The 13,779-nt window shown below is 32.7% G+C and overlaps 1 protein-coding gene across 3 annotated transcripts in view; it reads right to left on the bottom strand.

The window, feature by feature from the left end:
- Window positions 1-12,657, bottom strand: part of LOC137828322 (callose synthase 9) — a 34,983-nt gene extending 22,326 nt beyond the window's left edge. Inside the window, exons 1-14 of one of the 3 annotated variants that reach the window (XM_068634844.1) lie at window positions 12,457-12,657; window positions 12,093-12,196; window positions 11,356-11,560; window positions 9,845-9,942; window positions 8,088-8,251; window positions 6,310-6,406; window positions 5,223-5,333; window positions 5,020-5,145; window positions 4,673-4,762; window positions 3,752-3,849; window positions 3,537-3,654; window positions 2,082-2,213; window positions 1,186-1,262; window positions 1,029-1,107 (exon numbers count right to left, since the gene is read on the bottom strand). In XM_068634844.1, coding sequence (XP_068490945.1) covers window positions 1,029-1,107; window positions 1,186-1,262; window positions 2,082-2,213; window positions 3,537-3,654; window positions 3,752-3,849; window positions 4,673-4,762; window positions 5,020-5,145; window positions 5,223-5,333; window positions 6,310-6,406; window positions 8,088-8,251; window positions 9,845-9,942; window positions 11,356-11,557 — 1,392 coding nt within the window. In that variant the 5' untranslated portion in view covers window positions 11,558-11,560; window positions 12,093-12,196; window positions 12,457-12,657. Of the gene's footprint in view, window positions 1-1,028; window positions 1,108-1,185; window positions 1,263-2,081; window positions 2,214-3,536; window positions 3,655-3,751; window positions 3,850-4,672; window positions 4,763-5,019; window positions 5,146-5,222; window positions 5,334-6,309; window positions 6,407-8,087; window positions 8,252-9,844; window positions 9,943-11,355; window positions 11,561-12,088; window positions 12,197-12,456 lie in introns of all 3 variants that reach the window. The other 2 variants (XM_068634843.1, XM_068634845.1) reach the window with 2 other exon arrangements.
- Between the last annotated feature and the right edge of the window lie 1,122 nt (window positions 12,658-13,779).

Genomic DNA, 13,779 nt, shown 5'->3' on the forward strand with positions numbered 1-13,779 from the left:
CTGCATTATACAATAAAGAATAGATAAGAAACAAAGGACATCGACCAAAAAAATATCAAATAAGATACTCAGTTTATCAATAACTCCATAAGACATTATGATGCATCATATATGGATTATTCTCAGACATTTCAGTAAGGCTGTCTTCAGAGCCAACCTATATCATATTCTTTATGATACGTGTTTTCCAATCACAATGAAATATTAGTTCTTTGAAGTCCTTAACCCAACATCCCTAGATATGAACAATCCATTGCTATAGTCAATCAGTTTTAGTATAACAGCCGATCCAAACCTCTGTGTCTGGCTAACAGTAGAATACTGAACATAACTAGCTGCTATTCATTAAAAAATAAGAACAAAAATAGGTAAATCATTCAGAGAAACTGACAGAAAATAAATGTGAAATGTATCGAACGGTAAAAATGAATTGATAACACAAAGAGAGCTTTGAACTCCGTCATTTATACAGAGAAATTAGCTTAGGCTACCAGATACACCTACACCAAACCAGCTGTCATTACAGAACGACAACTGGCTATGCACTAACATGGCTGCCTTTTAATTAATTAATGCCACCACAATGCACATCACTATGAATATCAATATCCAACATGAGTGCTATACAAAGAAACTGCATTGCATAATGTAATTAGAAGAGAATCCAACATAATTGTTATAGAAAGAAAAGTATATTCATTTGAATATGTACATTCTGAAGAGTTAGTAATTTTGTTACAGAATCCTATATGTGGATCAGAAAATTACTAAAATGTAGACAAGTAATAACTAAGATGATTAGTCAGTTACAACTAAAAACAGGAAAACACAACAGTAAGTTACAACTGAAAACAGAAAAACACAACAGTAAGTTACAACTGAAAACAGAAAAACACAACGGTAAGTTACAACTGAAAACAGAAAAACACAACAGTAAGTTACAACTGAAAACAAAATCACAACATTAAGTTACAACTGATAACAAACAGAAAAGAGAAATATGTCTAACAATTGTAGACAAAACAAACCTTTGATCTGGGAAGAGGCTTTTGGAAAAAAGGAGAAGTTGTTCGCCAAGGCCAACTAAGGTCAAAGCACTTGAGTGACCTTAAGAAGGGAGGGGAATCAGTAAACATAATAAAATAAAAGTGCAATGACCAAAAATGGTTATCAAATAACTTATACCAAAAATACTCGTTAAAATCATCATAATTTCTCCAGGAGGAATGGGGTGCTTTCCCATTATCATTGTTTGCAGCTTCCTGAAGTCCACAAAAATAAATGCGGAATTCATATTTTGAAACCAAAAGGATACACTAACACATGCATTTCACCATTTAGACACCGCTAACCAAAGATTAGTACATTAAATTAATCCAACAGAGAATAGATTTATCATCAAATAAAGGGCAAAAATGATGTTTAAATATATGTCATTTGAACATTGAGAAACCAATTAAACTCAAATTTTGTATAGGAGTAATTTGCTGCCTTGTGGATCTTTGGAGGACTATGTCAATCATTATGTACAAAATGAAGGTAACATAATATGATATCTCACAATATTCTAATTAAATGACCACAATAAATGGCTGACACTGCCATAGTAATCATTTAGACAAATCACTTAACATAACCAACTTATTATTTCAGACAATCAGAAAGATCCCATTACATAACATGAGGATTTATTATTAGTATTCATTACTTCTTAAAGAACATTAGGAAGAGACTGATATTCACACAAAAAAAACATTATCAAAATTAAAATTTTGCCTATATATTTAAGTTCTGTTTTCTATGTAATGTTCTTATAAAACTCAGCCCAATCAAACACGTTTTCAAACCTGTTTCCACATATATTAAAAAAGAAAACAGGGAACACACAATCCAAACACACTCAAAGACTTGGCATTTATTTCCAATTTATATACACACGTCTTGGAGCAGTTAGACAATTTTTCCCCAAGGAAAAACATTTTCTTGTTTATGACATTAACATAAGCCAAACTAATCTAAGATTGGTGTCATCAGCTACTTTTGATGGATGAGATTATAGCCGAATAATTGGTGAAACTTACTGCGGAAACAATGTCATACAGAGGAAAGATAACATTATCAAGAAATGAGACACCGTCCACAGAATCAGAAGTACAACTATTAGCTGGCTGTGCAATATGCTGTCTTAATATTTCATCCATCTCTCTAGCCATCTGCATATCATATTCGTAATAAAAATCTTAAACAATCAAAAGAATAAAAAAAGCAACACATAAACGGAAAATTTAGGCACAAAAAGAACAAAATGTATTGCAGTATACCAAAATAATCACAAACGTGAACACATCAGTTAAAATAAATACAAATTATTCTAGAGAATCATTCAAAAATTTCTGAAACATTTTCTTAAGGTGAATTGCGAAAAAAAACCCTTTATACAGGATGCAGCTTTTGTTTTAAGTTATCAAAAACAAAACATTTTTTCTTTTTAAGATTTTACTTTAGTCATGAACACACAATTTTTGTAAATTTTGTTAAACATATCTTTCAACTAAGAAAACCTTTATTTGATTCAGAGAATATTAATATTAGGAATAAGAATGTTTGCCTCCAACAATAACTTATATGAGTGAGTGTTAGGACACAACATAGTTTAATCTTGGAAGTTCTTAAGAAGTGAATTTTAAGCCTACTCAACCTTACAAAAAAGGACTTGTAAATGAGGTTTGCACCCACTTATATACTATGAAAAGTCATCATCACTAGTTGATATGGGATCTCCATCATACCCCCTTCGCGCCCGATAATAGATGACACGATACATCCAAACAAGCTCTTGGTAAGATAAGCTCTAAATAGCTCTAATACCATCTTAAGAAGTGGACTTTAAGCCTAACTTAAAGAGAGTTTCGATAGGTTGCTCTTCAACGATGGTCTCTTAATCAACTAGATGTCAAAAATGACTTTCTTAATGGGGATTTGTGTGAAGAAATTTATATGGAGAAACCTCTCAGCTTTGTTTCTCATGGGAAGTCTTCTAGATTGGTATGTCGTCTCAGCAAATCCTTATATGCCCTCAAGCAGTCTACTAGGGATTGGTTTGGGAAATTTATTCATATTATCAAGTTTATTATGTGATTAGTGTCAGTTAGGGAAACACATTCATAATTCTTTTCCTAGTAATGTCTCACAACGGGCTTCATCCCCTTTCGCCTTAGTTCACTCATTGATCACAAAAAGGATAAAAATGTTTCTCACCTTCTCTTAACAGCTATTTTATTTTAGCATATGTCACCTTCCGTAAGTCTTCCCTTTACTTCAAGACTTTTCATTTTCCTCCTAGTGTCTCCATCTAATGAAGTTAATATGCATGTTATTGGACAATATACAGAGTTTTTCCAACATATCTACTTTTACATGAGGATTTGAGGTTAATAAAAAAATACCTATTATAGTTCAATAAACTTTAACCTCAAGCAAAATCTTCAAAAGCACAAATAAAAAAGTGCTGACTCAAACTTGTTCAATAAACTTACATGATGGAATATGTAGCACAAGCATTCTGCAAGAAATCTGATATTTGCGGCTTCACCCCATATTAGGAAGTACAAAGAAACATATAATATTTTTTTCTCTTTACTAAGAGCCTCCAAACTGAACAAGAACCATTAGACACCCTCATTTAATCTTAACAATCATAGACTGGTAAATATCAATTAAATTTAAAACAAAATCGGGATAATAACAGTACCTGCTCCAAACAGGCTGAATGCGTAAATAACTACACCAGTTAATATAATTCTGAAGGGACTTGAGGAATACAGCCTGCACAGCAGCTTCATCCAATTTCTGGAATCATAACAAAAATATGAGTAAGGAAAAGAGACATACAAAAAATGCATGTCAACATCTGGGTGACAAATCTGTTAATAAAAATATTAACAAACTGAATTGCTAATCCTAATTGCACATATTATTGTTAGTCATTTAACAACTTTCCTTATCAATTTATTTGAAGAGAAACTTTTCCCTTCGTTAAACCATTTGTAGGTCTAATGTTCAAATATTTCAACTAACACTAACACCCCATATTTTAGTCATATTGCGACTATTACCCCCTCCAATGTTTTTTGTTAATTCGAGCCCTATGTTAAATGACGGTACTGACTTAATGTTGAATGACCAAACTACCCTATTCTACCAAATTTCCATTCTCATCCTCGAAGATATTGATAATGTCTGTAAAAAATAGCCCGTTACCCACCCTGATACATGCAGGTATCGTAGACACATAAAGTTACTTGATAAAAAAAATTGTAATTTAAAAATTATTCTTTATAATACTTTGAGCCACATATTTCAAATAGTGTTGCTTCGATTTTGATTTGGAAATTCTTTAAAAAAACTCTGAACTAAACTAATCCAAAACAATAAAAATTGATAGGTTCAAATTTTATATTTTCCCAAATCCAGTCTAAACGAGCTATGAACATCTTTATATGCATTCCGAAAATATTATTTATCAATTTCTCACAGCCCTCAAAACAAGAAACTGATCATACTAATATTCACCGTGGGGTTAAAACATTTTGAGGCCCACCACCCATATTTTTCAATACAACAGTATAACATAAAAAATCCTCACACTTGAAAATAAAAAATAAATACTTACAGGTTCAGCTTCATCTGGTATTCTAAGACGAGATTGCTCATTTGCAAGCAGGTGAACTATGTTTTCATGCTGATTAGCTACATTATCTTTCTGGAAACATGTTATTATCATTAGCAACAGAGAAAAAGGACTTGGCAAGAATACAATTGTTTACTTCAGACAATTAAGAGAATAAAAGTCCGAAAGTCAAACTACGAAAAATTATTAGTTTTGGCAGTATCAATTAAATAATTTAAATTTACACTTGAGCACAAAATAATTTAGTTTGAGAACCCAACAAATATTTTGCACAATCAAAAGTATCACACTAATCTTGACTTCAAACATGGAAATCATGGTATACAGACCTGAAATCCAAAAATACACTGCAAAAAATCGAACACGTTGGTGCTCCTTGATGGAGGGATGAAATATCCCCTGGGCAACTCTGGCAAGCCATCGAAATACTTCAAAGCTGAAACTGCTGCTTGCACCTAACAATAATTTTTTTCAGGTAAAAAAGTAAACCTGACCTGAATAGTTAAAAATTTTGAATGTCAAAGTCACTCACCTCAGGTAAAAGAACAATAGCATTTGTTGAAGAAGAAGTGTCTAAGGGGATGATGTTGTATGCAATCAGATCCTCTGTCAATGCGGAATCTGAGTCCATAACCCGCTTCAGCTGTACAAAAACACAAATGAATAGATAGCTGAACTTCAGAAATTATTCCATTGTGATTGCATGGGAAATCGAAAAGTAATAACATACATCCAAGGTCCAAACTCACCTACACAACCATTTTACCTCATTTCTTATTATGAAGCCAATTACATCCAGAGAAAAAGAAACAAAAACAATAGGAAAAAAATGCAAATGAAATCAGATAATACTAAGCCCAACAAATTCTAGTCCCACACTCAAAAAATACACTAAAAATAAATATATACAAAAGAAAATTCTAACACCATAAACATTGCCTTTCTTCATAAAGCAACTTCAACTCCATTCCAAAATCCTTTAACCATGCAATAATAGTAGAAGACTCGTCCTTACTACAGTGCTGTATCGTAACAGATGCTCATATTTATCCTAATGCAGTAGAAACATACTCATTGGTACAAGAATAATTTTAACTGGAAAAGAAATTGCATGACACCGCCATGTCAACTTAATAAACCCACACACCCATCCCCCAAACAGAAACCCAGTTTGATAACAATAAAAATTCTGAAGCAGTTATCTACTGGACAACATCAAAATATCTTATATTCAAGGGATCAAACAATATTAAGAAAACAGTAACAAGTAACAGTAAAAAAGAAAGAAGGTAAGAAAACAAATTAAAAAAATAACAATTAAGAGGTGATAAAAGATCATAAATTCTAATACAAAGTTAAGCAAAATAGAAAGTCCATAAAAAAGTTCTGCAAAAGGACCTGTCTCACAATTTACTATTATTTTCACTTTATGTATAAAAGTGAATTATTGCAAAGTAAAAAAATATTGACAAAAATGAGAACTCTCACAAGTGCCAACCAACTAAGTAGATCATAATAAACAACAAAGGCTCCCTAAAAAAGATAATCCATAAAAGTACATAAAAGCATGAATATGTTAGTTTATAATATTAAGAGTGCCAAGAAAGCATGAACACAACCTCAGCAGGAATTTCTTCACTCAGCTGCTCAAGTACTGTTCCCAAAACCTTTAAGGTGGCAAAAACCCTTTTCCTCTTCACGGTCTTGCGCTCCAACCTGTATTCAGTAGAAAACGCTTAATGAGAAAGCAGTATGCATAACCAAAAAAAATCATGTTGCATATGTAAATTAAAATCCATGCGAGAAATCAGAAATCATTAATTAGACAAGTCCGTGAACAAAGTTTATGTAATTAACTGTTTTTTTGTGAAACAATGAAATTTTCATACAAAAAGAAAGAGAACAAAAAGAGGTGGAACAGTTGTTAATAATTTTGAGTGTGTATTCTTGAGTAAAAGCTTTGATTGTTCCAGATTCAAACAACCTTTTTAAATAATCATTATAGTGCCACCAAAATATATAACATAGTGATAAGATGGACCTAAAGAGGCCCAAAAGAAATAAAATCAAATGTTTTAAAGATTTAATAGGATGGTCTTAGAAGATTAAAAATAATATTAGAGTATTATTTAGTTTATATTTAATTGCCTGAAGTTTGAATATCACACTTGTACCATCGTTATTAAGTTGTTGGTATCTTGGCCTAAATCTCGTGCCTTTGAGAACTTGGTCAGTTCTCTAAGTGTAAGTATGAAAGAATTGTCTTAAAAAATCGACTTTATGTCAAACTCACCCACACAAAACCAATTTACAAGATAAGATTTACACCCACTTATATATTATAATTTGTTCATATTTTAATTAATTTTATATATTATAATTTGTTCATATTTTAATTAATGTAGGATCTCCAACACAACCCCTCATATGGAGGAATGAACATCACAAGAATGAGGCTAGATATTTGTCAGTGGTCCAATAATAGCAATTCGACAACAGGTGACACAATAGGCCCAACAAATCTTGCTAGGATAGACTCTAACACCATCTTAAATAGTGGATTTTACAAATCTAACTCAATCTTACAAAACCGGCTTGAGAGGTGAGGGTTGGACCTACTTATATACTATAGTTTGTTCATATTGACAATGTAGGATCTCCAAAAGATAACATAGCTCTTGAAGAGGATAAGTCTAGCTTATATAGATGAGAACTTTGCCACAAGGAATCATCAAGAAAGGGTGAAGCAACATCATCTAGCGGATTGGTAGCCTTGAAGAATGACAGAAAAGTTGAACAAATACCCTTAATTATTTTAATTAAACAATAAATGCTATGAATTATCTCTTACGATGTTATGAAATGAAGATTAGAAAATTGAAGATTTTAGTTTTAAATATTTAAACCCCACTACCAATATTCTCTCTTCACATTAACCATTTAAGGGTGATTTTGAAAAAAATATTACAAATGAAGACAAATTAAATGATACCAACTAAATTAACCAACTTTGGTAAAGATGCAGATTAGTTAAATTGTTAAAAGTCTTGTATTTAGGAACAAAGGGAGAAGTTTCAATTCAGTTGTACTTTCTCTCTAATCTCTCCATGACCTCTATCAAAACTAATTAAATTTTATTGCAAATAACAATCAACTTTATCCACATGGGTGGCGTAAAGGAATCTGAAAAACCAAACAATCAGACACATTCTTAACTTATTTTGAGGCATGTGATACCACAACAGGAAGGGGAAAGAGGAAGCAATAACCCAAATCAGTATTATGCCATTTTCTCAGTCAAAATCATTGCTATGCCATTTTCTCATTCAAAATCAGTGTTATGCCATTTTCTGTGTCAAAATAAGTGTTATGCCATTTTCTAAGTCAAAATACATACTCGCCAAGATCCCGGCTAAAAGCACCAGATTCCCTCAACTTCGTTTCTTCCTCACGTAATTTATCCACATTATTCTTCTCTCTGTAAATTCTGTAGAACTCTTGTAACCGAGCTACATCCTGACTTCTATCTATGGTTCCAGCTTCTCTTTTAGCCAGCTTTTGCTGAAAATATAGACAAATAACATAGATTATGAAAAACTATACCAGAACATAAAATGAGGAAAGCAATTCACTACAGTGAAGAAACAAAAAAAGGACAGTGAAAATTTTAGAAATAAATGGAGAAAAAAAATTGTATATCATAAAATGATAGTCTACCTAAAGAGTGCATGTCCAAAATTATCTTACATTCTGCTAGAACTGACAGCTGTAAGTTAGAGCTACAACACAGTTGTAACAGATCTCTGTTGAGAATATACTCAAAGCAAGATTTCAATTTCAGTTTCAGTTTTTTTTTAATTTAGTCCATGTTTTTCATCTCTCCTCTTCAATATTTGGTCACCTAACAACCATCCCTCTGCCTGATTCCCTGACTCGGGTGCTTTATCAACATAATATTCGGTAGTTTGGCTCATCTAAATGTCCTGACTAAATTTACATTTGAATTTGCATATTCAATAGTTTTGCATATTTCTTCCTCTGGTTCCCTTTCATACTTTCACTCCCCTCTAAATTATAATGCTTCACTATGTTTTACATAATTTACTTTGTGTATGTACTTTGTATAAAAACCCAACAAGTGATAAGGTCCAGAGCAATAAACTAGTAGTAGTTGTAGTTAAACATATTCCAGCTCAAGATCAATGACCAAGCCACTATCTCTGCCATTTCTATGGATGAACTCTTCTTTGTCAAAGATAAAGTCCCGAGCAAGCAACTAGTAGCAGTAGTTCAACATATTCCAGCTCAAGATCAATGACCAACCCACTATCTCCTAACAGAATTCACTTTCTAAGGAACAAACTCAAACGTGTTTGAACTCCATACTTTGGCTTATGGCTCACCCACCTTCAATGCGAGGGGTTAAATGATGTAATCAATTAATGTTGAAAAGCCATCTTACTTGGGGTCATTCCTAGCTTGCCATAGTTGTGGCTTCCGTAGGGGCTGCCTTATTTGCAGTCACAAAGGTGAAGGTTTAGTCCCATATTGACTAGAGATACAGTTTAAATAAGCATTGTAAGGCTTGGTTAATTCTCACCTTACAAGTTAATTTTGTGGTATTGAGCTAGACCCTAAAGAAATTCTTAATTTATTAAAATTAATCTAGCTTTGCCAACTGGCTATACCTGTTTCCAGTTTCCTAGTAATACAAATTACTGTAGCTATAAAAACCCTGATGTAAACAATCTCTAAGTGAGTGGAAGAAACATAAACTTTTCGCTCCTTCAATTACTACTTTTGTCTCGAATTCTGAAATATACATTTGAAATTTAGAAAAAATAATATGGAAGCTAGATCTAAAGCTCTGGTAACACTGCAAGATACAGTAGCAATAGGCATATAATAATTATTAAAATGGTGGTAAGGTGAAGTCCACAGCAAATTCAAATACAAGTCATGCAATAAATAAATAGAGCCCAATATGATATGAACTTTCCAAAAAAACTGGCATTAACAGGCCATACAACAAAATTTTAGCATACCAATCAAGCACCACAGAATCACAGACAAAAAAAAACAGACATGCACAAGTCAAGTATTCCAAGCACAAGTTTGTTTTTTTTACACATAAATCTAGACTAAAAGCCATACCTTGATGACAGACATCAAACCAGTCTTGAATTGTAAGACACCCCGGCCTTCACTGTTAGGATCCAAATTTTGAGATAAAGAATATGCATGCTCGCATACTGCAGAAAAATAAGAATGGTTAAGTTTGTCACAGAGAGAAAAATATGTTCCCTAAGGTATTTTCCCATTTTTCACCTTTCAAGTTTAACAATTTCCTATCATCCACCAAAGAAACCAGGGAGATAACATCAAACAGTAAAACTTCTAATGACTCAAAAACTATTATGTGGTGTAGCAAACAAGGCCCAGAGACCATATAATAGTTGTCTTTTTACACACAAAAAAAAAGCAGATAGAGCACATAAAATGAATTAGTATAATTCACCAAATAGTAACTGTTAAAGATATATAACTACTCTTTAAATTTTTACAATATTTGGTCTTTGAATGGTATACAAGCCTGACCAATGATGACGAATAATATGTCTGTTCAGAATTAAGTTTTAGCAGAAAGGAATTTGTTGAAGTTTTGTTCCTCAGAAAACTCCACACTGCCATACCTAGGGGAAGCCTTTTGTTTGACACAGTTGGGCTTGACAAAATAAATGCAAATGACATGCTGAAATGTAGTTCTCACTGATTTTTCCAACATGTGTATTATGAATAGATCAAGTTCAAAATTGGTAGAACACCTATATTTGTAATTGTAAGGTAGCTCCTTTCCTTTGAAACAATATTTTTGGTCATTTCTAGTAGTAGAATATTCCACGTACATTGCAGCATTGTCTGATGGACAAACAGTTATTGATAACTATAGTCAAGGTAAATACTGGGACAGAGTACATTTTATGCAATCCTTTGTTGTTTACACTATAATGAAATGGGTGCATCTTTAAGGGTGTCCCTAAACGCAAACACCCAAATCCTTATAGTCACACTATTTTCAAAAAGAACATTGAAGAAAGTTGGATGAAGAGCAAAATAAGAAGAAAACTAGAGGGCAATGAAAAAGTTTCGTGCTAAACTCATGTATAGGAAACAAAAAAATTAGAGGAAATAATTTACTCAGTCCAAGTATACCCATCTAGTCATTTCTCTCCTCTGGTGTGAATCCCCCTTTACTCTACTTGTGTCATTAAAGAAAATGATTATATTAAACCAAACATGTGGGTTCAACATTTCTTTATTTTTTACTTCTTTCTTTTTCTTCCAATCCAAACAATCTATTCTTTTTCTCTACTCTCCTACTTTCCTCTGTGGGTCCCTTATCCAAACATAATGTCAAATAAAGCATTTGCTTTCCCTCAAAGAAAATATATATTATAAACTAGTTTTAATTACAATTCTACTATATTTAGTAATTAAGAAATAATATATTTTTTCTTATTTATCATCCTCTTTTTTCTTTTTTTATACAACATTTAGTATGCAGAGTTGTAATGTATTTAATACATCAGTAAAATGTTGTAATGGAAATTACTAAATTAATAAAGATAAACAAGGCAAAACAAAGGAAGATAAGACAAACAGACATATTCTTGAGACACTGGGATCATCTTCTTGAATTTCATCGGCAACTCTCAAAATTTCATCAATATCCCTGTTTTTGGCTAGTGCAGAAGGTACATTTCCAGCAATACCACCAACTGGTCGTCCATATGCATCATCACCAGTCCTTTCCCTCCGCAATGCAGCGCGGACTAACCGCTCCCAAAGTTCCTCAGCTCGAGACATTTTCTATTAATATAAGTGAAAACATACAGGTTAACATTAATAATTTACAGCACAAACGTAAAAGCCAGAAACCATTGTTGCATGAAAACGTAAGTACAATCAAAACAACCACCAATTTAAACAAGATAGATATTTTCTATAAGTAATGAGTATAAAATTCCTCACATACTATGGGAGAATAACTTTTCTTGAGGTTCCTTACTAGGAAAATAACATCTACCTAAAATCATGCGTTGCAAAGATAGAGCAAAAGAGAAGAAAGTTCACTTGATCCAACAGATAAACAAATAAACGAGTCAAAAGCTCACAATCATTGTCTAATTGTTAAACTTCAAAAGTTCACTTGTACAATCCAAAAATGTAGATTGAAGGATGCAAGAAGCCATGCAAAAACCGATTACGAAATGCATGCCACAAGGAATCTTGGCAAATTAAGAACTCGAGTGATGTTTAAAGTGCAGTACAGACTACAGAGTAACTAGCTCCAATAACCTTTACACTAAAGAGTCACAAAATTTTCACAGTACTTACTAACTTTTGAACTTAAAGGTTCAGAACAGCATCAAACGATAACAAGATGCTGATGAAAGAACTAATGAGAAGAGTTATCGGAACGAGTGGATCCACTTCAACCACAACCTACACAACCAAATCAGAAGCACCAGTAAACAATCCACAACAAGATAAATTCTCTTCCAAATTCAGTAAAAACATGATAACCGCCATTCCACATACAAACAAAAGATCACACGATTCAAACTGACAGAAACTACACTCTGATCGATACAAAAAGAGAAACACGAGATCGAAGAGTTTCCATTTCCGCACTAATCTGTTTCTCGGAAAAGCAAGAACAAATGGAATAGCAAAAATTAGCGAAGGAGAGAAAAGTGAGAAACCTGAAAAACCCTAGGTGTAGGGTTCCGAGTTGAAAAGGAGCTGAATCGCACTCTGATGAGTGAAAAGCGGTTTTTGTGCTTCGATGTTTTGAAAACAATTGAAGACAGAAGATTAAGAAAAGATAAAGAAAAGGAAAAGAAGTGTGCAACCGGATCTACCGGTCGTACTCAGACACAATAGCGTTTGGGTTAGGGTGTTTCAAACCAAACCAAACGCGGAATATGTAACTTAACAGGTAAGTAGCCGCGTGAAATCTTTTGTGTTTTAACGTATGTAGGAATCAGGCCGTTGGAATTAACACTGCATAACAACAAAAATAAATACTTTTATTTTTAGCTAGTTTTAATCTCTATCTACAAAACAAAAAGTCTTAATCTGTATTTTTAAAATTCAACTTAAATGTAGATATTGATGAGATGCACAGAATAATAAAAATGCTGTATAGCATAAATATTGGAAAAATGTAATTGGAAATTTGAACTTAAATACAGGTATTGATGGAATATCAGCTGTTCTTCTTGTTTAAGGTAAGAACTTATTGAGAGAGAGAAAAATTATGTAATAGAAGAACATGGTGTTATTTGCGGAGCTATAAGTTCTTTTTTATTGCATGTATTTATAAAGTGCTTTATTCTAGTAAGGATAAACTTGTGTTACACATGTTTGATATTTTTGGTTGCATGAAATTTTAAAAAAAATTGTTGCATGTATAAATGACGATCTTTAAATATACATAGAATCTCAAGATCACGTGTCATGTGTGAGTTTGAAACTTTTTCATTATGACTTACTTGAATGTGTATATTGTAACATTTAAATTTGATTTTCTAATTGACATTTTGAGGTATGATACAACAAATGAACAACACACATGAAAAGACATATATGTTGTTAGGATGTAAGAATAATGGTAACAACAATGTTTTATAGGCCACTGTTGTACTTGAAGTTGTGTCCAATGTGACATATGTGCAAAACTGTCTCACGATAAAAATATGAAGCAGTGTAAACTCATCGTTCAATGTGATTGTCATCTTAGCAATAGGAAGGTTAAATTGTTGGTGTTTCGGTTTCAACTATCCAAAAAGTCATATATCAACCCTTTATCAATCGTCTCACAACTGATGTTCCCTCTAGCATCGTCGTTGCCAAATTCCAACGTTAACCACCAGATAAATTAAACCAACCCCGCAAGCACCACTGATAGTAAACCTCAAACCCAACAACACTAAAATATTTTCCAAAAATGCTCATGTCGAACAACTTCTCTACCTTCATGGTTGACTTCCTTGCCCATTACAATGGAACCGATGTGGAGTTCT

Source organism: Phaseolus vulgaris, chromosome 7 (assembly GCF_000499845.2).
Source record: "Phaseolus vulgaris cultivar G19833 chromosome 7, P. vulgaris v2.0, whole genome shotgun sequence".
Classification (NCBI taxonomy): domain Eukaryota; kingdom Viridiplantae; phylum Streptophyta; class Magnoliopsida; order Fabales; family Fabaceae; genus Phaseolus; species Phaseolus vulgaris.